The sequence below is a fragment of the Electrophorus electricus genome, chromosome 13 (genome assembly GCF_013358815.1).
Source record: "Electrophorus electricus isolate fEleEle1 chromosome 13, fEleEle1.pri, whole genome shotgun sequence".
In the NCBI taxonomy this organism is placed as follows: Eukaryota; Metazoa; Chordata; class Actinopteri; order Gymnotiformes; family Gymnotidae; genus Electrophorus; species Electrophorus electricus.
This window is the reverse complement of record NC_049547.1, coordinates 12,543,071-12,569,618: the sequence shown is the minus strand read 5'-3', so window position 1 is coordinate 12,569,618 and position 26,548 is coordinate 12,543,071. Positions and strand designations below refer to the sequence as shown.

The 26,548-nt window shown below is 40.0% G+C and overlaps 1 protein-coding gene and 1 long non-coding RNA gene across 7 annotated transcripts in view; one reads left to right on the top strand and one right to left on the bottom strand.

Annotated features, from left to right (window-relative positions):
• Nucleotides 1-16,324: 16,324 nt before the first annotated feature.
• LOC113578384 lies at nt 16,325-17,406 on the bottom strand. The gene is made up of 2 exons (XR_003410741.2): nt 17,322-17,406; nt 16,325-16,768 (listed from the first exon to the last, which is right to left on the bottom strand). It is a non-coding gene; the product is annotated as an uncharacterized LOC113578384 (long non-coding RNA).
• The window catches only part of meis2a (Meis homeobox 2a), a 74,871-nt gene continuing 65,084 nt past the window's right edge, over nt 16,762-26,548 (top strand). For 5 of the 6 annotated variants that reach the window (XM_027011592.2, XM_027011591.2, XM_035532625.1 and 2 more), the window contains exons 1-6: nt 16,762-17,295; nt 17,773-18,005; nt 18,825-18,966; nt 19,365-19,415; nt 19,952-20,002; nt 20,555-20,704. In XM_027011592.2, coding sequence (XP_026867393.2) covers nt 17,284-17,295; nt 17,773-18,005; nt 18,825-18,966; nt 19,365-19,415; nt 19,952-20,002; nt 20,555-20,704 — 639 coding nt within the window. In that variant the 5' untranslated portion in view covers nt 16,762-17,283. Of the gene's footprint in view, nt 17,296-17,470; nt 17,568-17,772; nt 18,006-18,824; nt 18,967-19,364; nt 19,416-19,951; nt 20,003-20,554; nt 20,705-26,548 lie in introns of those variants that run through there. The other variant, XM_035532624.1, reaches the window with a different exon arrangement.

The following is a 26,548-nucleotide window of genomic DNA, read 5'->3' as shown; positions in this document are numbered from 1 at the left end:
AGGGTGGGAGGAACTTCGGATATTGTAAAGGGGTCGAGGGTGTTGCGAGGGGTGGTCCGTTAACCTAGGGAGGGAGAGCAGACACATGTTCCCTGCACCCCAGACGGTCTATCATTACACTAAGAGCGATGAGCTGGGTGGAGGGGGACAGACAATTAAGAGGCACCATAGAAGGACATAATGTTGATCCATTCTTACAATTAATCAATGCATGTATTAGACAGTGATGGCTGAAACCCATGTGCTTCTGAAAAAAATGATATTTCATTGCATGTTTGGGAGCAGTATTATGCCTCTGAGGCTGTGCGACAGAAGCTTGTCATTTATTCTGTCTGGGGCTGTGACAGCCTCCAACCTGGCCTCAGCAAAGCAGGAACATTATCTGTGCTCCCAAGACGTTTTGCACCAGGGCTAAGCTTATGAATGACGATAATAGGCAGGCAGAAATGTAAGACAATGATAATGTTCTTTCTCTCCCTCTCTCCCACTCCTTTCCTCTCCTTGTCTCTCTCTCCCTGTCTCTCTCTCTCTCTCTCTGTCTCTCCCACTCCCTGTCTCTCTCTCTCTCTCTCTCTCTCTCTCTCCCTCTCTCTCTCTCTCTCTCTCTCTCTCTCTCTCTCTCTCTCTCTCTCTCTCTCCCTCCCTCTCTCTCTCTCTCTCTCTGTCTCTCGCGCTTCCTGTCTCTCTCTATCTCTCTCTCCCTGTCTCTCTCTCTGTCTCTCGCGCTCCCTGTCTCTCTCTATCTCTCTCTCTCCCTCTCTCTCTCTCTTTCTCTCTCTCTCTCTCACTCTCTCTGTCTCTCGCGCTTCCTGTCTCTCTCTATCTCTCTCTCCCTGTCTCTCTCTCTCTCTCTGTCTCTCGCGCTTCCTGTCTCTCTCTCTCTCTCTCTCCCTGTCTCTCTCTCTCTCTCTCTCTCTGTCTCTCGCGCTTCCTGTCTCTCTCTGTCTCTCGCGCTCCCTGTCTCTCTCTTTCTCTCTCAGTAACAACTCTCTTCCCCCATCCTCTCTCCCGCCTGGGCTCCGACTAAAGCATATGTCGAGATAAAACATGCATGGGAAATTAAAAATAAACACATAGTTTGATTGCTCTTTGTTTTTCAGCTAAGGGGGAACAATTATAACTTCATAATGAAATGAAACATTTTAAACAGATTTTTTTCCCCTCTCGCTTGCTCGTTTCCTCTCACAGCATGGCATATGGCAGGAACAGGCTGAACCGTCATCTTTGCAGCGGAAATGAAATGGATTCTGAATTCACTACAAAAAGTTCTACCAATTTAGAGCTTGAACGACTCTCCAGACAAAAGAGCCATCAACCAGGAAGATGACAATAAGAAGGTATAGGTTTCAAACATTCTTCATACTTCATACAAATGAATAGTTGCTAAAGAATAGGCTACATATAGCTTAAGTCTTACCATCATCATGTAGATTCATGTAATGTGTCTTTTTTGCTTGCACGCACACCATTTCTTACACCATATGCATACCAATCCACGCAGTGCATCCTCCGCCTTTGCGGACACTCATTAGTGCCCTTGTTCCACCCTGACTGTGGCCAGTGGCATGGAAGAGGGACTACTGTCCTAGTCTCAAATGAAGGTGCAATATGTTCAATGTTATTCCGGAGTCATTTGCACCAAGCCCTTGCAATGAAATCATCAGCTTTGGCTAAAGCTCATTTGCTCTCAATGTGTTCTCATATTCTCCCTGATCACAACCAGTAACTCTACCAAAGTCATGATAATTATGGACACTTTATGGAGAATTGAGCTATTAGAGGCCTTATCTCTGTAACATTTCAGCCTTTCTTAATATACAAGGCTCACTCAAGATAGTTTTGTTAAAGTATTTGGGCTGAGGGAATTTCAAATTATTTAAAATGTAAGATTTGAGATGAGCCTGTGGTTCCTTGCCAGTGGTGACTTTACACTGTATTGAAGATGGGGGAAAAAATCTAAAATGTCTAAACGTGTTAATAAATGTACAGCTCTGCTGTCCGGTTGAGGTATTTGCCCAAACCAGACAGAACAGGACCTTAAAAATATATATAGTGTGAATGAAAGGTTGGGAATTTGAAACAATGTTGGTCTTTTTGCAGGCTTTTGCAGGACATACAATCAGTATATATACATGTTATTTATAGCATACTCATGAACAACACCTCTGCCATTAAATGGTGAAACTGACTTCATTGGTTACCAAGCTAACAATAGCCTTATCTTATGCAGCGCTACATTGGGTTCTGGGTTCGGGGCTGATTGAACTGAATCAGTGCTCCATTGGCTGATTGAACTGAATCAGTTAATAAATGGATTTATCATCACTTTCAAACATGGCACCTATTTTGATACAGCTGCTGGTGTCCAGGTAATAATTAGACAAACACTGAATTCATGCACTCATCTGCAGGAAGATTATTCCGTTTGTCCTTCCTGTCAATATCTCTTGATGGACAAGCTCTACTTCATTTGTCTGACTTCTGTGTGCCATGATGAATTGTGGTTCTTCATTTGGGTGCCTGCTCCTTATCAGACCAAACTGGACAGGCTTGGCTGCAACAACAAGATGTCACTGGGTGCTAAGACTAATTAAAGCTAATCTCCAAACTCAACTGCAGCACAACACAGAGCAATATACACACTCATAGCTATACAACTTCTCAACAGAAATGTCTTAAAGCAGCATAGGAATGCCACTCTTATTTCAGAACCATGTAGGAAGTAGAAATTTATTATGTATCATATCCTAAGGGACAGTGGGGACCATCTTGTCAATATTGCAGTCTCTATGTCAGATGCTAATGCTGCATATATGAATATTTCTGTGTATAATAGCAGATGTAAATAGATGGCCTTTAGGTGCTGCCTATCACTCACCATCAGCAGGACAAGACATGCTGACTGCTCATGTAACAGACATGATGGAGGAGCTGGGGCAGGGTGCGCAGGAACACAGACCCACTCCTCCGACAGCCTCAGCACGCCACAAGGACATTTTGTTCTCACTGACACATGAACATTAGCTGCTCTACATGCATGCATCTGTAGCCCTTGTTCACTTCATGGAACTTCGGCAGTATGAAATAATCCAAATGATTAAACTTGTCACCTTCTCCTATGAGGCCCGAATTCCCTGAGAGACAGAGAGAGAGAGGGAAAGAGAGAGAGAGAGGGAGAGAGAGAGAGAAAGAGAGAGGGAGAGTGTGTAAGAGAGAGAGAGGGAAAGAGAGAGAGAGAGAGAGAGAGAGAGAGATCCTTGGGGGGGTTACGTCACACCTCTGCCAAAACCCACTAAAGCACCTGGAGGAAAGACGTGTTGTCAGAGTGCATTAATCTTCCCACCATTCAGTACAGATTTCTTTCATAAGCAATTTCACTCATTACAGGGAGTGTGCATACAGAGAGGCAACTGCAAATTAGCAAGCTAAAAAATAAAGTTCAAAGACGGATGCCTTAGGACCGCATGCATTCCGCTATTGAGTGAGTTTGGGCTATTTTATAAATGAGTCCTACCTTGGGTTTGCTGTAAGAGGTGTAAAAGTGAACTTTGAGCAAAGCCTGTTGGGTTAATTTTTTCACAGAGCTTTTTAAATACAAGTAGCAAATCAAATATATTTTAAAGTGTGGAATTTTAAAATGTGCTCAAAGACATACGCAATATTTACATACACGTCATACCAGTGCATAATCATTTGGGGTGATTTTAACACATTTATATGCAATTTCAGGGTTAAAATAAGCCTGATGCTAGTGATTTTAAGTTTTTATTAGTAATGTGGAATAAAAAAAACAATACTCTTTGGAAATCATATAAACACAGACCAATAGGTTTTGTTTTAACATATATATATATATATATATATATATATATATATATATATATATATATATATATATATATATATTTATTTATTTATTATTTTTATTTTTTTAATCTTCATTTTTCATTTAACTGGTGTTTTTGTGGGGTTGTACATACCCATGGAAATAATGATTGTTCTGCAGCACTAGTAGCTATGAAATATATATTAACTGTGTGACTTGTTGGAAATTTCATGTCTTCAAGCTCCTCCATTTTTTAATAAATATGCTACTGTACCACTACACTAAATACTACTACATAAGCCATATATCCTATTCTAACCTCCCAAGAATTGTCTCATTTGGAATCGTGTTTAATGTAAATCTGTCTGAGTAAATGTCTTCTTTAATGTCCTTTGACTCCACACCCTGAGCAGGAGGTCACCTGCTTCAGTGGCCTCCTGTAGAGGACAGCCATGTCTTTCGGTGACTCCAAGGGGCATGTCAGAACACCTCTGCCTTTGAAGCCGTTTGTTCTGCCACCAAATGAAATGGATGCTCAGTGCCGAGAAGTGCTAGCCAGTAGAGGGTCACAAGGCCGAAACATTTTACACCTTCAGTGAGGGGTAATGTAATAAGCTGACCATCTGTAATAAGTTGTGTAGCCTCACATGTCCAAAGAAGAAGTACAAGGCTTACTTCTAATGTCTTTGTGATATAGAATGTTTGTTCAAAGGGAAGCTTGTGTTTCTGTGGAGGGACTGAGAAACTGACTTTACATCTGAATGACTCTTTTTTAATGTTCACCTTCATCTCTGGGCAGATTTCCTTAACCTGCTCACCCACAAGAAGCTGTTACACAGTTCAATCAGGCTTTCTAATAAACTGACCTGTGCTTTAATGACTAATTCATTGTCTCCTTTATTACCTTCATGGGCATAAACTGGATTAATGGCTTGAGTGAGGTTAAAAACAGGACCACTCTGCTTTCTCTCCATCCATTATCAATCATTCTTTGGCTTCTTCAAAGGGGAAGAGCAGCGGAAATTGAAAGAAAATTAGTTCGCGTCTTGATGGAGGTAGGTGGGAGAATGTCTGGCAGATAGGAGAGAATATCCCTGGGTGTTACTGTGAATTAAGCCGATAAGAAGCTTTTCACAGAGCACAGAGCTTGTAACTGTAGGTCAGTAAAAGATCAGCAAGGTACAACAGCCCTTTTAAACGCCACCACTCTATTGAAAGTTATGTGTAAAAATATCTAAAATAGCAGACTGTAACATAATATCATCACATTGATATATTCCCTCAGTATCAGCGACTCAAGGCATATGAATACATGTTTAATACTACACTGGTCATTCAATATATATACATTTCACTCGCACACAATAACTTTGACATAAAATAACTGCAAGAGAAGACAAAAAAAAAACTTTTTCTAAAGCTAGAATTTCATTCCAGCCTGAAAGGAATGCCAACTTGCTGGAACACAAAGTTTTCTTCTCTATAAATCTGCAACAAGACAGGAAAAGGGACCTGAATTTAATATTTCATCTAACTTTTTATCTTAGTGTTTGACAGTTACTGTAGTGTCCGTTCCTTATCCTGCAACCCTGGTATTTTATTCATAAATTCCTAGAAGGGAGTGAGACGGCGAGAGAGTATGAGCAAGAGAGAGAGAGAGAGAGAGAGAGAGAGAGAGCGAGAGACTGGCGAAGAGAAAAAAACGAGAAGAAGAGAGGGAGGAGACGGCCAGGAAGCGAAGGGACGAGAAAGGCCGAGCAGAGGCTGCGTAAGTTCTTTGTTTACCATTTTCTCCCCCTCTCACACGTATGTGCTGCACAATCTGTGGGCCCCCTCTCTTAGCACAGCCATTTCTGACACACTTAATGATTTACTGTACAGCATGCCATGCCAGATGATTGGTGACATGTAGGATGGCTGAACGGGGGAGCACTAGGCAGCTTTCTGGGGGGGGGGGGGGTGTCTGGGATTCGGGGACGCCTTGAAGATAGCAATTCATTATATTTAAGACAGGTATGACATCCTTCTTCAAGGAAGCGGTACCCATACATATCGAGGGGGTGATTTTTTTTTATTTTTTATTTATTTATTTTTTGTGGTCATAGTGGGGAGGGGTAGGTAAGTACAAAGGAATGCCTGGCTGTTTTTGGAGATGACATAAAGATAGGAGGGAGGGAGCTGGTGCAAAATAATGGATAATGGAAGAATTTAGCCCGAGGCTATGTGCCTGCTTTGCCTACTACTGTATAACTAGTATATTTATAATTCAAATACATACCTTTAATAATTAACAACCATTGAATATTAAAGGAGAATACAAGATTTCACGAAGAGACATAGTTGGGAGAGAATGCATTAAATTTCAATTCTGGCTGCATCGAGGAACAAAGAGATAACCGAGGAAGTGAAAGTTGACGACTGTTTTCGCGCAGTTCCTCCTCTCAGACAGGACAGCCAACTAGTATATAATATGGCCAAACCCACTGTTATCCTAAGCAGCGCCAGTAAAACAGAAGATTTACTACCATCGCAGTAGGAGGCATGCCAGCATACGCACATATTTCTTTAATTTTGTATCTTTCTGTTAACGATCAGATATATACATAAGGTAGCTAGGCTGTTACCCACTACAGACTGAAATCAAACTAAATATGTAGTCTGTACCTGAACTGTATTAGCCTTTGGAGTGGTGGTTAGAGTGTCCTTGTTGTCTGACATTTTCATGTTAGCATGCTGGATAAGTGTGTACTGTTCCGGTTAAAGTCAAGCCAACTGTGGTCACACTGGATAAGTCAAGCCAACTGTGGTCACACTGGATAAGTGTGTACTGTTCCGGTTAAAGTCAAGCTAAATGTGGTCACACTAGTCTGTTCAGAACAAATTTTACAGTGGTCATTTTCACACAGAAACCTGATCTCAAGTGCTTTAATTGAAAATTATATATGAGATAATATGTGCTGTTGATGAATTCTAATTTCCATAACTGAATGTTTGCATTACAAAGAGTCAGGTAATTTCATTTGCTTTTACGCTGTGTTACTCATTCCGATTAAATGGTAAGGTTGGTTAAAGAGATTGTCTGACAAACGCAGGAATTCATGTAATATTTGGAATAGCTGTAATCCAGTTGCCTCTGTGCAGCTTCTAAAGAGCTCAGCAGCATTTCTTCACTGATTTCAGTAGCTGATTTTTGGTGTAGCACTATATTCCAGTCAAACCAAATATATATGTGCAAACTGAGGAGGAGTTGAGGTGCAAACCTGCTGATCCCACTGAAATGGTCATGCTTTTAAAATCAATAAAGAGTACCCTATGCTAAATGGTAAAGGTAAACAGCAGAAGATCAGCACTTTGGTGCGATCAGAAAACAACTCTACCAAGCCTATCATAAGGTTTACAGATGGACATCTTTATATATTACTTGGTAACAAGTAATATATATACAAGATACAAAACTAAGTAACGATCTAATTAAATTATTCCAAAGTCACAGGTAACGTAACCGTAGAACACACCTTCATGGAATAAAGAGATTTCTAGGCTAGTCTAGCTTGAGCTACCATGATGCTGGCAGGAACACTTTCTTTGTCAGGCAATGTGTTCAGTGGGCCTATATATAATCTAACCTACAGCAAGGGGCTGCCACTGGACAATGATTTCAGGGAAAGTTTCTTTACTGACTGGAATGTATCTAATGTTTCGTTTTTGGCATGAAAAGTTACTGTGAATGACCGTCCTGGAGTCAGATCTGACTCTGGGCCTAACTGCCTTATGCCCTTTTCCATATCACGTTATAACAGCTTATGAGAAGCAGAATTTCCAGTAATGAACTCAAATGCCCCAATTCCCTTTATAATCTCTTTTGAGCTAGTCCCCAAAACACTGCAGTATCTATTTTGATTATCCGGCTCCACGTGATTCCCAAGATGTGTGGCAGACTGGGAAATGTAAATGTCATTTTAAGGTGAGGTCCCAAACTGATATCACAAAGTGCAAATTCAAATGCATTATCCATATTTGTCACCCAAAGTTCTTAGTATGCAACAATTTCCATATGCTTAATAATAAGCAAGGAATGTCTGTGTAGGCCACATGACAAGATAGGCCTCTTTGATGTATCTTATAAATATTGAAAATCCATAAGAGATAGCAGTATCATTATTCATTCATATTTATGTCATTTAATGCATTTTTGCATGTTTTGGTTGCTTTCCACTCTGAGATGCTTTACTGTTATTCTTTTCCTCATTTTCATAGACCAGAAAATCTGAATTTTTTTTAAGCACATGCATTATTACCAGTAAACCAGTCAGCATTGAACACTATCAGTCACAAAATGATTTGTATATAAATGCATTCCATACATAAAAACTACTTCAATTTGCCATTTTTGTGGCTGAAAATATATTATTTTGGCCCAGAGCAAATGTTGCAATTTGGATTCAAATCATGGTAGCCTACCTATACCAAACCTTCCGAAATCTTTCCATTCAAAACCATACTTGTGTAATTCACATGCAGTCTTAAGCATTTTGGGGGGTTTTGTGTGCTTCAGCTTTGGGGTCTCAGTAGTGGGCTTCCTTGCATGTAAACACTGTTGCTTCTCATTTCTGGGCCGTTCCAGTCACGCCAGTATGACGGCGTTCCTCGGAGGTCTGATCTGGGCTCGGGCTGCGCGGTGCACCCGGAAGTCAAACTCCTCGTGCTCTAAGTGCCGCCCTTCTAGTGTCTCCACTTGAGTCCTATCACCTTGTGACAGTCTGTCAAGAGCTCAGCCACAGGCCATAGTGTAATAAAGGCAATGGGTGCCAGAATGCAGCCCGACTCCTTCTCACTGGGAAAGTTCAGCAACAAACTTTCGACAACTATGAAAGTTTGTGGAGCACTGCGGCCATATAATTACATGTAGACCAGTACATGTTGATGTATGTTTTATTCGTTATCCTCCTTGCTATAAATTAGGGCAGTGTATTTTGTACCTACATTGCAGGTATGTCCTTATTACTTTTGTTCATAGGCTGTCCAAATTTAGCAAGTATAAATTTTTCACCAACCCTTAAATTCCTTTTCTTCAATCAGTCCAATTATTTGAAATATCATTATAGTTCTGATAAAATGATACTACTACAGTCCTACATAATTAACTGTTATGGTGGCATTTACTATGTTGATCTTGAGTTTTTGGAAAAACAAATACAAAGACACCATTATTAATGCTGCATTTTGTAATGTTAGTTATTTTAAGCCTACATGATGTAAACATGAGATGAAAAGCAGGCTAAACCATACCGCTGACTTTTGGATCCAGCTACATTGGGCTAAACTGCACTGTTATTGAAGTTTGCATTACAGATAATGATTTTTAGCCTAGAACTGCAGTTGATTTGTAACCTAAAAACCAGAAACCCAGTCCTATTATACTGAAGCTTCTCCCATTTATTTTATGCTAGCTAATTCCCACACTGTTTGAGAGGAAGAATTTCCCTTCTTCCAGTTCATCTTCAGCCTTATCTAATGAGTTATAAGATGCACTTGTTAAACAGTGAGGTATTACACTTCTTTATGGACTCTAAATAATTAATGATCTGGCCTTATGCTGAGTGAATATTTACATGTAAAGTATCCCTTAGAGCTGTCCGTAAGCTAGAGGGAGGGAAGTGTGTTTATAATGTTAAATTCTCACACATTCTTGGAATCTGGATTTTGCCTCCAACCATTTCACACACGAACCACAGCGTTGTACGTATTTCTTTTATTACATCATAATCTTACATATCCTGGCATCAATAAGATCAAAGGAATTATTGCTACGATGTATCTAAATAAATGTTATGGTCGTACCTGTGGACAAATTGAGGGAAGATACTGTGTCTAAAGTGAGTCTTTCTAATCTCCATTGAAGCAAATATTCAAGTCCCAAAGATTTTCATGTCCACAGTGATTGAGTTTCATAAAGATGCCACGTTTTGAGATAATAACAGACAATAATAACAATACTAAAAAAGAAGAAGACGAAGAATGTATTCTCAAAGCGAAGTACTAAACCACAAACTTCACTTTATATTCCCATATCCCATTTAGAAATCACATTGCATTTTATGCTATATACAAATAGATTGAAATTGCGGCGTTCTCCTTCAGTGCTGTTGAGTAACTGGTGTTACTCTGTGACATCTCTTACTGATGATGACTTCCTGCAAGAATACCTTTTTTTAACCATCAGAAAAAAAATCCTATCGCATTTTATACTGCTCCACATAAAGTGCCTTTAAATGACCTTTTGTAATACTGTGTCCTGTACATTACTTATCGTTGTATACAAGCAGTGTAAATTCTGAGAGGAACATGGTGCGGAGATTTTCATAGGCGTGCTGAAGATGAGTTATTCGTGCCTGGCCACGAGGTGAACAGTGCAAAGCTTCACACGCATTCTGCTTGTGTGCAAAATATTGCCGGGTCTAATATTTACTAAGGGATCCAAGCCTGTCTGCTGTCACTGCCTCTGTGAGTGTCCCTGTGGCAGTCGTCGCGTTCCTGTCTCCTGTGTGGATAAGTGGCTGGCTGCAAAGGGAACATTTTCCTTTGATATTTCACTCCTCATTTGAATCAGCGGTCTCTTTATTTGACAATGCGGCGGTAATTACCTGGGTACCTTGCTTGATCTTCCAGAACCGGGGAAACACTCACAGAGGAAGGAATAGGGAAAATAAAACACCAACCAACATGGCAACAGCATTTGTTTAAATAAACTGCAAACAAGTGGATGGTATTAAAGGCTTTAATTGGATCTGTATGAAATAAAGACAATCATGATCTTCAGTTGTTAACGTTTATGCACTTAGGGATATGGATTTAATGAATAGGGAAGTCAGAAAACATAAAGACAGACATCACTCTGATTTGGTAGTTCTTAACAAATAGACCAACAGAATTCACATTCCTCGTTGAGAAAGGGAGAGCACCTTATAATATTTTTATTGGTGATTCGAAGTTGTACATTGATCACTGAAATGAAATAAAACATTACACTAAAATTTATTTTCAGAATTTTGCACTAGCTTCCAATAGGACTGTACGTTTCTGATATCCAAAGCTATTAACACATTTCACTCATAATAATGAGTGGGCATCATGCAACAGCAAAGCGCTTTGGTGCAGTTTGGACACTTAATTATGTGCTGCTAGTCCTTCTGAAGTGCTGCATTCAATTGAAAACCCAAGTGCCAAACTAACAGACTCCAGGGCTTTTTTCTTTCTTTCTAAGATGCATTCGCATAATTGGCGGTTTTAAAAGCCTTAGCATACAGGAGTAGTTGAAAAAATTAACTTTACAATTCATTTCCAATTAATTGCAATCTCTTTTCATGCAATCTACAAGTACAAACAAAAAATGCTTTTAAAATAGTTTTATTACAGTTTTAACAATTTCACACATCCTGAATAGCAAGCAACTCTCCATGTGTGCCTGACTGTTTTACAGTGGAAAATGTTTTACAGTGGAAATAAATTGATCTATACTCTAGAAGAAGAGCTGCCACAGATAGCACACTTAACATAAGGAACACATCACATCACTTTTAACACACCAAGCCGTAATGTTTTCTTTTGGTGATATAGGATTGGAATCCACATAAAACGACCAGTCCACTGCCAATACACTCGATGTCAGTGTGAAAAGCCTATCAGGTATGAATTGTTCAATGGCACTTAAAAACCAAGATCACAAATGTAGAGTATCACTATGAGCACATAGTCTTGTAGTGCAAACGAATTTACCCTGCTTTGCTTTTGCGAGGCTTTATGGGCTGTGAGCATTAGGAAGTGGGGCTACTATGAATAACAAACCTTATGGCGGTATGATCTCACGTTTCGAAAAAAAACTAATTTAAGTAGGCTACATTTCTGCTATAAACGGAAGTAGATCGCAATATTCAGAGAGGAGAAAACCGTTAACCGAGAGTACAGCGTGTTATGGTGTCTTAAATACCCGGCCTTAAGTTATGTTTCCTTGCGGGGGAGGGCGACGTTATTGGCCCATGTTTCTGTTTTAAAATCCGCATTAAGGTCACTGATGCGCTACTTCGCTGTAATGTAGATAAGGATCAAGGTGTGCCACGTAATAAAAACCGTCCAATATTACTGCTTTACACACCTTAAGACAAATAACCGTGAGCGACAGACGCCACACAAACGAGTCAACATTATTAACTCCTCAACATCTCGGCCCTACTTAAACTTCTGGCAATTACATCCCATAATGCGTCGTGATAATTCCTGGTTGCCGTTATATTCTTTGGGGACTGAGAAAACACCAGATTATGGCTAATCCAGCCGAATACCCAATAGATAATAATAAAAAAAATGATATCAAACATTTCGATGTAAAATACTACAGTTGCAAAATAACTAACCTTTAAAATATCTACAAGACAAAATCCGATAATTAGGTTATCGCAAATTTCACTATGCCTCAGTTTACGCTTTGTTTGATCTTTTCGGACTGAATACATTTTTGCCATTTAAAGTGATAATGAAACAATATACAGAAAATCATGAGACGTCAACTAAGTAAAATATTTTAAGCAAATTTTTCGCTCAGCCAAAGAATTCTTTCATTTCAAGATGATGTTGCATATAGGCTACAAACAAAGCAATATAAAAGCATATTTTCATTTTGAAATAGGATAAATAATATCGTAAAACAGGCACAACAACAAGAACAATAATAACAACAACAACAGCAATAATAATAATAATAATAAAATGAACAATAAATTATCACAATAAAACAAAAACAGTAATCATGTTGATAATAATAATAATAATAATAATAATAATAATAATAATAAGAAGAAGAAGAAGAAGAAGAAGAAGAAGAAGAAGAAGAAGAAGTAGAAGAATACTTTTGCAAATAGCAAAAAAAACGAGAGCCTACTATTTATTATTAGCCTACTAAACACTGTTAATTTTGCAATATCTGTACACAATTTATTTTCTTCCAATGTGCAATATATAATTGTTTTATGCAAAACTTGGATCATATTCGTCTGCCACAAAGCATCCACAAACTCAAATACAGAAATGTAATATTTTAAAACAGCTAACCAGTATACGCTAGAATCTTCGACTACCAAGTTATCGTAGATTTTTTTATGCACAAACGAAAACACAGGTCTGCTTTTTTCGACACACAACTTTATTTTAACCCTTCGCATATTCGTATTCAGTAGTCCAAGTAAAGGTATAAATAAACGTATTTTTATTTTCTTATTTTAAAAAACTTTCTTATCAAACTGGGATATGTTATATTCCATTTTATTAATCTGGTATCTGCAAACAAAAAGTATGCTACTACGATCCGCCAGATGTCGCTAAAGGGCTGCATATATTACACTGTAGGCCAGCCAAACGACACTAAGACACTTTTTAACATTTCCATGGGAATGCCAGGGTTACATTATGCGCCCTCCAGCCTACCACACACACACACACACACACACACACACACACACACACACACACACACACACCACTTCACCAATCCATACTGTACGAGATACTGTGAAAGGAAAATACACCATTCGGACTGAAGAATTCACAATTGGCCGCGAAACTTTTTATAAGAAGTATTTGAGTTGTCTACATTTAGGGAAATTAGCGTCGTTTCACTTGAGGTCAAAGAGAGTTCAACGTGACGAGGTAATTTAGATTATGTTTATTATAAAAATCTAAGAAGAAGGGTTAGTCTTATTTTTTAATCACTACAAACACACAAAAGTAAGTATAGGTTTGTTTGTAGACTAGGCAACATGTAGATCACGCTCTACATTTTAGTAATGTGAGGTGCAAAAATAATATCTCAAAATGAGACAAGCAAAAACTGAGATCTCCAGAACATCCTCAATTAGTCGAATGCCTTTGTGTTTTCCTTGTTGGGGAAAACCTTTTACAAAACAGGCAAGTATTACTTTAGAGATCTGGGTCTTAAATTATTTTTGCATTTACAGTCTGACACTTTTAAAATTCTCTCTGCATGCGACGGCTTCGCCTAAATTTGACAGGCCTACCTATAATTGTGGGCAAATGCGGCGTCTAGATTTAAGTAAGGTTTGTGCTATATTCTTGAGAACAAGTCGTTTAGTTTGTAGATTTTTTAAATGTAAAAAATTTATATATATATATATATATATATATATATATATATATATATATATATATATATATATATATATATATATATATATATATATATATAGTTTATTTGTTAAATCGTTTGAAGCGTTAGGATTTGAGACTAAGCAGCATTCATAAGTACAGTTGCTGGTTACAATAGAGGGCACATGCAGAATATGAGAGGGTTCGTAGGTTTGTGATTGTCTCACTGTTTTGCTTGAAATGGATCCTGTGCATTCTAATGAATCCAAACGCAGCTGGGCATGTCCCACGCGGACACCGAGAGCTTTAACCCTAAACTGACCTCAGTTTGACACCCCGAGATGAAATTTTACCGCCCGTTAATGTCATCTTCTGCAAGGGCATAGGATCCGTATGTTGACTTGGTCAGGCTTCCCTGAAAAACGCAATGATTTCCCTTCATACTGCGCACATTTGTTTAGGTCACAACTGATTTATTGTAAAGTAGCCCAAAACCACCTAAATAACTTGAGGCCTATTTGTGATCTTCTCAAGAAAGTTAAAACGTGTTCTTAACTTTAAAGATGAGACTACGTGAGAATGACAACGTTCCCTATTACGAGATTATCACTAGCAATATTTTGTCTCAGACAAACATGTTTTAATTAATCCTTTTTCATCACAGTTTCGAGTTAAGTTGGTAGCCTGTTTTTTATGGCTGTAGAATTTTGTCAACTTTTTTGGATGTGTGAATAATTTGACCCATATGCGATTATCTAAATTAGGCTGTATAATAGTTTTCCACACAATAAAATCGTAAATATCAGTTTCACCCTAATTAGTAACTGAAGCAGTATTAGACAAGTAACCCCAGAGCGAGCTATTGTTTTGTTTTAAAGTACACCGTGCCTATTTCAGGCAAATATTATACAATATGCAAACTGCAAAGACTTGAAGAAACAAAATACAAGACATTCAAAATTTTGCGCAAATCCATGTTATTCCGACTCAAAATTAAAGCATCAAAATGTTTAGATAACAGCACCATGATTGTGGTGACCTCACCTGGCACAACGACGATAAAAGCATTCACTCATTTCGACCCTAATCTCACGCGTTGTCTGATATACTCCCATTCTTGGAGGTACTACTAAAGACAGATGATATTCACTTACCACATTTATCCTGGAAACGTCATTTATGTGTATGTTATTCTTTGATATTTTGAGTCGCCGGTTTTAACACAAACTGCCCGTTGCCAATGCTGCACGCGTTCTCAACGCAGGACGGTCAAATGTGGCGCGAGAGAACGCTCTGCGCTCGCCACTGTAGTCCCCCTCGCGCTCTACAGCGTGTCGTGGTATCCGCACAGCCGACTGTCAGCCCTTCAGTTACTTTTCTTGTGGTGCTTCCCTTGCCTTTATGTCACAAACATATTTGTTCAGAGCATTGTGAAATCTTATTTAATTGGTAATTCCATTTCAAGTGCAAATGACCAAACGACTTACGTGTCTTTAGTGTAGTTTATTGACCGTGTTACTGAGCTCATCTCACTCCTAGAAGAAAGTCTTCCCTAAGCGGTGAACTGTTAATTCAAAAACAAAACAGGTCACAGAGCTTTAAATGTAGCCACTTATGTGAAAACCTATCAATACGACGATGATGTCACATGCGCAGCGGTGTGTATTGTCATTGATGTGGCTAAATATTAAAAGGGATGGATGACCTCTTTCGGTTTTGAGCTCAGAAAGCGCTTGGTATTAGGGAAAAGGGCCAGCAGTATTGCGATCGATGGCCCGGGCATTGCTCCTCCTCTAAACTTCAAGCCTTCCTCGTGATTGATGATCCTGGGGCGCTTTGATAATTGACTACTCCGAGGTAAGGCACAGATTTCTATCTTGAGATGTGATTGGACGAAAGACACATTTAAACACTTTCCCTAAAAACAAATTTTTTTCTGCGTGGGAAAGTTCATTTTACTCTAAAAGGGGTGCTCAATAAGTACTAACAAGCAAAATAACTCATATTTAGAACAGTAACTAGAGATTAGGGATTACAACAAACACTCGTTTAGATTGGTTTGACCGAACCTGGAGACAGAAACTACACGCTCAGATATGCCCCCCCCCCCCCCCCCCCCAAAAAAAAAGCCTGGCGAATAGGCTGTACTTCTGTCTGAAACCTCCGACAACGTGCACAGTGCTTGCGGTGGCCTTGTAAGATATATTTTACTATATTTTCTTTCATATAGATATATTGTATAGCCTCAATTGGAGATGAAATACGCAGCCAAAATTCGTAGTTCTTTATAGAAGGGTTAAAGTAGCGTAATGTATTTTCTTTAAAACATGCTGCCAGACTAGACAAGAAGCAAAAATGAATTTTAATCTTCTAATTGGATACATCTCTTTTTATATCTTAACTAAATGCAATAATAGTGTTACATCAGCTAAAATGCAGTGCAGATTAATGCACAAAAGCAGTTGAAGTATTTTCTCTTTCTTTCCATTGTAGATACTCCAGCGTCTCGCGGGCAGTTGGAAGTCGCCTGTATGCTGCGTTGTTGGGCTCCCCCCGTGCGGAGTTGAAGCCGTCCTCGTGCATACTCTGCATATCACAGGGTTTGGTCTCCTCTCTCTCGTGAGCTGCTGCGGGACTGGCTATGGCCAGCACCACTTCCGGGTTCCGTCATTTCATTCTCCCGCCGATCAGCGCAGCGAACTGACTCTGTTCTATAAGCAAGCTAGCAGCCAACCTGCCAACACTCGCTGACACTCACTCATCTCAGACTGCGAGATAGACGAATACCTGCCGGGGAAAGGGGACATCTGAACTGCAACCTTTTAATATCCATCGCTCCTTTTTCCCTTTTTTTTACAGTAATAATAAAACAAGAAAGCGAACCGGAGGCATTAAGGAGACGCGGAGTTGTTGGATGAAAACGGACTAAAAAGATTCATCCTCTCTTGAACATCATCACCAACCATCATTCATTCATTACCTTGACAACCTCTGGCTTTGATTGACAGCTGGAGTGGCAAAAAGCCATGAGACACGACAGTTTAGTTACATGCAGGTTGTTGATGGGCCGATTGTGACCTTCAGTTTGGTTCTTGGCATTTTTTTTTTTCTTTTTGGGTAAGGAGGAAAACAAGAAAAATTGCAAAACTCTTCCTGATGCCCGAGCTCGGTCTGAACTATATTGGAGAATAGGAGAATTCACGAAGTTGGTTGAAAAAGGAATCTTGCCACTAAATCACTTTCTTACCAGACTGGGATATTAAACATACGACACATCTAGGAGTTTATTGGAGCGCAGCCTGATGGCGCAAAGGGTAGGTTTTAAATCTCCAACACTTACCTATACAAATCCACTATAGGAGGGCCTCGTCTGTCGCTCTCCACATGACGGTGACGGTTAATTTACAATCTACCGCTATCTAAGGCATTTTATTTGACAATTTCGCCGAATCTCAACTTCTCAAGCGCCGTGACAGCCTGTGGTATACCGGCGGACTCAACAGCCTTCTGCAGCAGTTTTAACGGAAGACTTAACTAATAGCTACGAAAGTAATCGGCGGAAACCTGAACTTTTAACATGTTTTTGGTAATTACAAATGAACAATAGAACATTTCATTTGTAACGAGAACGTTCGTTCATTTCTAATTACGTTGTGCATATGATTTTGTCAGTTAAAGCCGTCTTCTCTTTGCTTTTATTTTACACAATAGCTACTTTCTCCGAAACGGTGCATTTCGTACTTTCGTGTGTGCACATTTATTTTACTTCACTTTCTTCTGCTTTATTCTAGTACGATGAATTGGCCCATTACGGCGGCATGGACGGGGTGGGAGTTCCGGCGTCTATGTACGGGGATCCGCATGCACCTCGACCGCTACCCCAAGTACACCATTTGAATCATGGACCGCCGCTTCACGCGAGCCAGCACTACGGTGCACATGCACCCCATCCCAACGTAATGCCCACCAGTATGGGCTCAGCTGTCAATGACGTTTTAAAGAGGGATAAAGATCAAATTTATGGGTGAGTGAAAAATTATTATCACATCGATGTATCTCTTTAGCTGTTGCTTTCTTTGCGTCCGCTTGAGTTTGATATAGAACGACTGTTAAAACACATTTAAGTAAAGGCTGTTGTGTTTTGTACAAAATTACTGCGCAACAAAACTCATAAATTCGGCTGAGTATATTTTGCTTTAATTTTAAGAAGGCTACACTCACCATTCATCTTAAGGAGTATTGTTTAAAATTAATTTTCAGTATTATGTGTACGTTTAAGATGTGTTTCACATGATAAAGCAAACTTATTCCTTACAAACCTAACGTTAAATAGTATGGCAACCAAAATTAAAAATAAAATTCATAGTTAAGATTTTAAAAATGTAACAATATTTAAGACGGCTAAATGAGACGTTGTCTCTTCATATAGTGAGGCTTTGTTTTTAGAAAATTATAGCTGGATAAAAACAAAGTTCTAAAGCTCGTAACGACAACCCTTATACCGACGTTATTAGTACTCGGCACTGCAAAGATAAAATGGAAACGGCCGCGTTTGTTAAGAACATCTAAAATATAATGCCTGTTTTGGAACTTCACAATCTCGACACAAGCTTATAGCTCACCCGTGTGCTACATGGCAAACGGTACTCTACAAAGGGCAAATTACAGCTATGTACGCTGTTTTAGCTCCAATGTAAACAACCAGTAAACCACGAAGTATCACATTGATTTCGCGTTTGTGTATGTTAGGCAAAAGGCAAAAAAAAAACCCTTTATCACAGTCGGCAATTAGTTTATGGTATTTTGTTTTGAGTTTTACTTAAGATCCTTTCGCCTCTTGCAGTCACCCTCTATTCCCGCTGCTCGCGCTGGTTTTTGAGAAGTGCGAGCTGGCGACGTGCACTCCCAGGGAGCCCGGGGTAGCAGGCGGCGATGTCTGCTCCTCTGACTCCTTCAACGAGGACATCGCAGTCTTTGCCAAACAGGTCACTTTAGAGACATATTTCTGATCATTCTTTGCTGTTCAAGACCACGATATTTATTGCAGCGTTTAACACCTGTCACTGAGCGGTGTCAAACCATTAAATATATTTTAAAAAGGCAAAATGAAAGAAAGATTTTATTAGCCCGAAAGATGCATTCTGACAAAACTGTTAAAAGTTTGAAAATTATTTTACCTTATGTATGCATGTTATAGACTATACTTACATTTTTCCCCCTGAAATAGTTTCCAAATGTAAAATACAACCTTTATTCTGGCCTATTAACTTTATGCACATAGTATAATTAATGACCGACAGTTTACCTAAATTGCAGTGAGTGCTGCATGGCCCAGAACTGCATGGCAGTGTGAAATTAAACTGCGATTTTGTTTTACTTTTAGGTTCGCGCAGAAAAACCTTTATTTTCCTCAAATCCAGAGCTGGACAATTTGGTAAGCTCGATGCATGAACTGTTGGTGATTTCCAGGCAGCCGTGTAGTTGCTGGTGTGGTGAATTAGTTTTTGGTGACCCATATTATGCGTAGGTTATCGGGATGGCAAAGTAAATATGCGGGGATTTGATGCAAAAAGCGCAACACAGATGTTGGACAAGCTTCTTTGAAGTGAATAAGGAGGAAGCTCCGAGAGCGCTGGAGTGGCAGGGCATTAGGCTACCATAGGAGGCCGTGAAGGAAGTCACCGATTAGGGCAGGCTAAGCGCCGTGCCTCCACACTGGGTTGATTCTACCAGGAGCCTAATCACGATTATCTGAAGTGGATTGTAATTCGCTGTTACAATGAGCTTTTAGAGTGGTGCGCCCACATGAAGAAAGGCCCATGTACTCGTTTAACATTGCACACAGGCAGAAAACACGAAACATTTCAGATAGTTAATTTTACTTCTATTGTTTTTATCGTTTAGCCACATTGTAGCTATGTACTAACGTAATGTTTAGCATAAACAACTAACATATTTTACTCCTTGCAGATGATACAGGCCATACAAGTATTACGGTTTCACCTCTTGGAGTTAGAAAAGGTAATGTTGTTTTGGTCATTCCTTGCGCTTGTATCTCCTTGTATTTCATCCGCTTGATATTTTGATTTTACTCTCAAGCGTCAGGTTGAATCGTCTTTGATAGATAAAGTAATAATTTTAAAAAGATATTTCTATATCCAAACTGCCTAATTAACTCCTTATTAAAAACGTGTAATTGGTCTGTGAAATATATATATATATATATATATATATATATATATATATATATATATATATATATATATATATATATATATATATATATACACACACACACACACACACACACACACCTTTATAAACTTATGATAATTTTTAGTTCATACTCATTTGAATGCAGAGGGGACGGGACTCTAGCGCCTCGCAAGCATATATGTACAATGTTTATTTTTTTTGCCGTTCAACTTGTTGCTCTGGTCTCTTGAGAATAATAAGCGCTGTAACAATTTCACTATTGTTTCCTTGCCTTGGCCGATCATGGCCCTTAGACGTTGTTATTCATAGACTGGCTGTTGGGTTTCCCACCCTAAAATGCATTCTTCTCCGCTTTAGGTGCACGAGCTCTGCGATAATTTTTGCCATCGGTACATCAGTTGTTTGAAAGGAAAAATGCCAATAGATTTAGTCATAGACGAACGGGATGGCAGTTCTAAATCCGACCACGAGGAACTCTCGGGATCATCAACGAACTTAGCCGATCATGTAAGTAACATGGTTTTAATTGCTCTTGTAACGGTATTGTTTTGAGATCGTGTGTGGTGTGCGTAAGCTGCTGCCAGGACTCTTCACTGGCCTGTAGGAACGCGCTATTGTTTGAGACCAACAGGCTATTTGAACATGCCTTGAACTAACATCAAGCTAAGTTGCTTTTGCCTTCGCGGAGGCTGAACTTTGTTTCACCTTTAACTATGAATAATAGTCTACTTATAACTTCGTTAGATTTTTAGAAGCCAGGATTGGCGCCTGACTGGAACTATATACGTTTGCAATACATTTACATTGGGTTGTATGGTTCTGCATGGAAATCTTTAATTTGCTTAGGCTTGCTAGCGACTGCACTGGTCAAAGGACTGTAAGGCTTGTAAAAGCTATGATGCCTAGTTGTGCACGTCTTTGCGCATGGTTGGCCTTAAACACAATTCAGAACAAGCGTGAACGTGAGTGAAATCACCATGAACCTCCTCGAATGTGCCGTGTAGTGGGATAGGTGCACAGACAAAATATGTGGTGTCTCAAACAGTGAACTATATAGCTGTTTTTTGCACGATTTGCTTGCGAAATCAGTTGCATTGTGGCAAAAAAAAAAAAAGAAAAAAAAAAGAAAGTATTTTTCACAGGTTTTGTTGGCCACCGTGAACGGCAAGTTCATAATGCACTATAAGACCTATCCCATAGCTTGGCATCGTAGCAATGACGTTATACGCTGATGATGTTAATGTGTTTAATTGTTTTTTATTGATCGCGTTGTGGGTTTCTCCGCAATGACTCTCGCCCTTGCGCCTATTTTACGGCCTTTAGATATGGATATAGCGTGTTCATTTATATGTACCTGAAGTGTAATATCTTTAAATTTGGAAATCGATTTCGTGGTTTAACCGGGTTTATTTAGGCGTAATAAATGCACCATCGTAAGAAATGGCCGTAGCTCGTGGAGGCTCTTGCGTTTATATGTTTCATAAGCTGTATAGGGCATAACTACAATTAAACAAACTACAGTTATCGCTTCGGCTGGCGCATATTATTACAGGGTTAATATGAATCAGCAGCTTAAAGCCCATAAGGAATTACAGTAGATTTAAGTGTTCCGTAAAGCCACTCCACTGCATATGTTGGGATCTGCCTGTAATTGTGCCTCTGAATATCCGCTGCTTTCACGTGGCTGTCTGAAGAGTGGCACAACGTGAATAAAGATAGAATTAGCATTGATGTCGTCAGGTTGGGCAACGATTAAAAGACGAACATTACAACTCGCTTTGAGAATAAGTGCAGAAATGAGGCCTGCTGTTGTTTATGTTGAGGAGATTAGATAAACTAGCCTGTTTAGTTTCGTGGCAGATGGTAGATGCTCAAGCCAATTTTTCGGCGCGACCTCGCACTGATCCAGCCATTGTCACCGGTCTACATGTGAGAGATATACTTTTGATAATTAGGGACGTGAGTTTATAAGTCAGGCCAATTATCTTATGGTCATTTTCACGACCACCTCATTAGGTATTTTAGTTTGGAGCGATTTATTTCTTTCATATCGTTGCAATGACATTTTACAACTGCTAATTGAGCAGTTTGTTCAATCAAACCTGAAGTTTTTATTCCGTGTTTTAAAGTTTGTAGCCCTGTCTTTTAGGGCCGCCTAGATTCACTTTAGGTACTATGTGATAGTTTAGATGCAAAGAATGCGCCGTCATGATACTGACATGCACAACTGCAGCTCAGCGTGTAGATCAGCGAGCAACGACTCTGCTGCTTATGTACAACTCTTCTTACTTACATTTTACGTGGAATGTATATTAAGCATACTAAGTATCGATTTATAGATTAGCCAGCGGAATTTGAAATCAGGATATTATTTACAAGACTCATTTTAAGGGCTACATCTGTCTGTCTTTAGAAACGAATGCAAGGCGTAATTCCCACAGTACACATGGGCTAGCTTGGGTATTAAAGAATCTAGGGACTAATGGCGATACTGCTCTCACAACCCTGTGTCAAAAGACACACGCCTTTCCCCTTCATTACCCAGGTACTGAGCAAGCAGAAACTCGGGCCACTATTGGGCTCAGCTCTGCCAAGCAAACACACCGAACCCGTCTGAACCGGACAGCCAGCTGCTTTGTTTTGATTTATGATATGTTTGCGCGTTTTACATTCGCCTGTTTCATTATTCATTCTTATCCCCCTTGTGTTTTTTTTTTGGGTCGGAGAAGGGCAGACAATTTGATATAGTTAGATATGCTAATTTATTTAGTTAGAATCTCTCACGTCCATTTTTTTCTTTGCTTTGCTATGCATTTTTAATATATAGCCCAGGGCTACATCTCATTTGGTGAAAGTTGGTTTGCTGGGGATGATAAGGCTTTTCACCATGAAGGAGGCAGCACGTCGAATCAGTAGTGCTCTTTTCGCAGCTCTCTCGTTCCCTCGCCTAATAAATATACGTAGGGACTAATAAATACACCTTCATTTACACTCGAAAGCTGCGTTGACTCTCGGCTGAATGGTTTGTAATGTTGTCAGCATTAGCACGGTCCTTGGCACAGCGTTATTTGAAAAAATTGTTTATATATATATATATATATATATATATATATATATATATATATATATATATATATATATATATAAATGAGAAAAGTGAATGTAAAAAGACAGCCCAATTTCCATTAATAATTACTACATACCTTTATGTTTTAATTAATGGAATGTAATTTCACTCTTCTGTGTGCTACATCCAATTAATGCAGGGGGAAGGACTGAATGCTGGTTGAGTATTATCTGTGCTAATGAACTGGTCTTTGTGTGTGCTGTTACAGTTGCATGGGGTTTTTAATCAAGCGCCCTGCTTTAGCTGCAGTGCTCCCTTGCTGTTGAAATGGCTTCATGGTGCAGTGCGTAGCAGTAGATGCTTATGAAGGAACGCAGAGGCCTGGGCCGTTCTGTACTTCCTCCCAGAGTTTATCACACATGCGTGTAGTTCCTCTGGTGCTGGAATGTACGGTAGCTAAGCTCTGCGTGGACACCCCGAAAAACAACTCAATTTACATGTCATTCCTTTACATGTCCTTTTCCCACATGACTACAGGAGTGAATTACATCCACAACAATATATCTGCTCATCCGATGCAGTGAATTACATTCAATTCATAAATCAATTAAAAGTACCGCGCCTCTCTTTCGTGCAGGATATTTACATGGTCCTTGCTCTGCGATCGACCACTGCAGGCCTCTGTGTTTGCATACATATAGCCTACAGGGCTTCTGAAGCCAGTGAACCGTGCATTTGCTTAGTTCTGGGGGTCTTCTAAATTAAGCAGCACGTGCAGCCCTGCTCTGGTAGGATTCCCCCTTTCAAGCAACACATGGTACAATAGCCTCCGCCATCCCTCACAGTTGTTTTGTGATGGGATGATGTCTGGCTCTACATATCCTATTTGATTAGTGCTTGAGAGCTCAAGCCTGCTGTCAAGCCTCCCCCCTGAGCCAGCCTGCCAGGGCCACGCCCACTTGTTGCTTCGCCCAACATAATGCAGTCTCGCACCTCTCCAAGAACTGCGCTTTGGCAGTGTGTACAGTGTAAACAACTTCTTAAATACATTTGTAGAGCATTCGCCTTGTGAGCACTGGGATTCACTCACTGAAAGGTTCAGATTTATACATTAATTAATTCACACTGAGTAATCGAAATATGCTAATGTTGTTGAACATGGCTTGGGGCGTGAGGTTTACACGCTTACTGTGACGTCACCCCTTCTGCAGGCGCAGATCTGACTTTCCTGTGAGAGTTAGTCTCTTTAGTGAAATGTGCAGTCTTATCTACAAAGATGAAAACCAAGCAGATAATAAACTATCAACTAATAAACATAGTAAACTGTTTATTATTTAATACTTAGTCAATACTTCATTTATATTCTCGGTGGATAATTGATGGTCTTGTAAATCACAGTGCTTGAGGTCAGTCCGTTCTCTAACATCTCTCAGAGAGCCTGTGTAATTATGTGTTAAATTCCGCAAAAAAGGTACGGGGAGATTTTACATGCAGGATGCATTTTGCAGTACCAGGTGTGGAAGGTTTATGGTGCGAAGCGTTTTGTGTGTGTCAGCATGCAGGGCTGCGTAGCTGCGAGTGTGTCCAGCGACACGTCCTGTCTGACAGCCCTCGTCCCTCTCAGCCTGCACTGAGACCTACACACGGTTGTCTGTAAATGCATCACAATTCCTGGGAATCGTAGCACGAAACAGTGACTGTGCTAAATCATTTTTATTTGAGATTTTGCGGGATGCCGAGAGGAGGGTGGTATGGGGGAGTTCTTCTGTGATGGGCAGGGCAGGTGTGTCTCTGAGAAATGGTGGATAGTGACGGATCAGGCGTTCTCCCGTGGTCTGCTGCTCTGTAAGCTTTGCCCCATATCGTCTCCTGCTTTTATATTAATTACAACTTGCAGCATCGGCAGCGAGTAGGTAACCCCAGCAAATAGAAAAGGCTGCCCCCAGAGACCTGGCTTCCTTCTATCTTATTTTCCATCTACCACTATTGTGCTCTAGCACTGTGTTTGCTGGCTGCTGCTTCTCTCCTCCTGGTAACAATGCAATGCTCTTTAACACAATTAGGAAAAAGCATGGAGTGAACCATGTTTGACTCCTAATTATCCCAAGCTATGGGGAATAGTCACATGAGCAGACTTATTTTCTTTTTCTTTTTTTTCAGTAGAGGGGGAGGCTTTCTCTGCGAGATTGACGAGAGCCGTTTGGGTGACGCTCTCTCTCTCTCTCTCTCTCTCTGTCTCTCTCTGATTTTTTTTTACAGCTTGTTTGAACTTTAATGGACTCTGGGGTCCTGACAACTGTTTTGTTGTGTGGCGAGGCTTGGGTCTGATGAGCGGTACTCGGACTGTGGCCCGGAGAGGAGAGAGAGAGGGAGAGAGACGGAGAGAGGGAGCGAGGCAGGAAGAGAGAGGAAGAGAGGCAGATAGAGAGGGAGTGAGAAAGAGGGAGAAAAAGACAGAGAGACTGCTGCATTATTCATACCCGAGAAAAAAAAAAATGCTGTTGCGTTTGTTGTGAAGCTGAGCCAGGAAAGTTAACACTGCCTAAAATGTCTGTGGCGATTTCAGTCGTGTAGTTGGGATGGACATGGAGGAAACCTGTGTGGCTCGTTTGTTTGGCCTCGAGACGATGCACTGCGTGCTGTAGGTCGCAGGGTCCTCGAATGACAAATTCTGAGAAACCCTGCCCTTTTCTGTCTTGTTTTGTCACTTAGAGCCGGGTGCTCCAGTAGGCCCACATTCTCCAGGCTTTTTACCACATTGCGAATGTAGCACAACTTAAGAGTGCGCTGTTACTGAACTAGTTTTTGTAGGTAAACACAGAGCTAATTAAATGCGTGAACTTCGGAATTTGAGTTATTTCAATACAGCACAACAGCTTGATGTAGAGTTGGCTGGAGCATTTCGCATGCCTGTCTTGCTGGCAGTGGGTGTTTCACCTTCAGGAAGTAGAACCTAGTCATTTTCTTTCCTTAAAACAACAACGGCACATTCTAAGTACATGAGTCTGACTCGCCTGAATTACGTTATACACAGAGTTTTTCCCCCTTTCCCCTTCTCCCTCTTCTTCTTCCCTTTTATGACATTTGCTCTGGAGAGTTAATGGAAGTGTTATGACAGAACGAATGTCATTCCCGCTGCTGTGATGTTGCTGAGAATGACTCAAAGAGCAACTTAGGATAAATGCCATATTCAGAGAGGTTTTGAATCAGATTTCTGACCACTGAACTCCACAATGACCAGGCTTGAAGGAATAATTTGCCTCTTGCCCTGCTTCTAATATTAA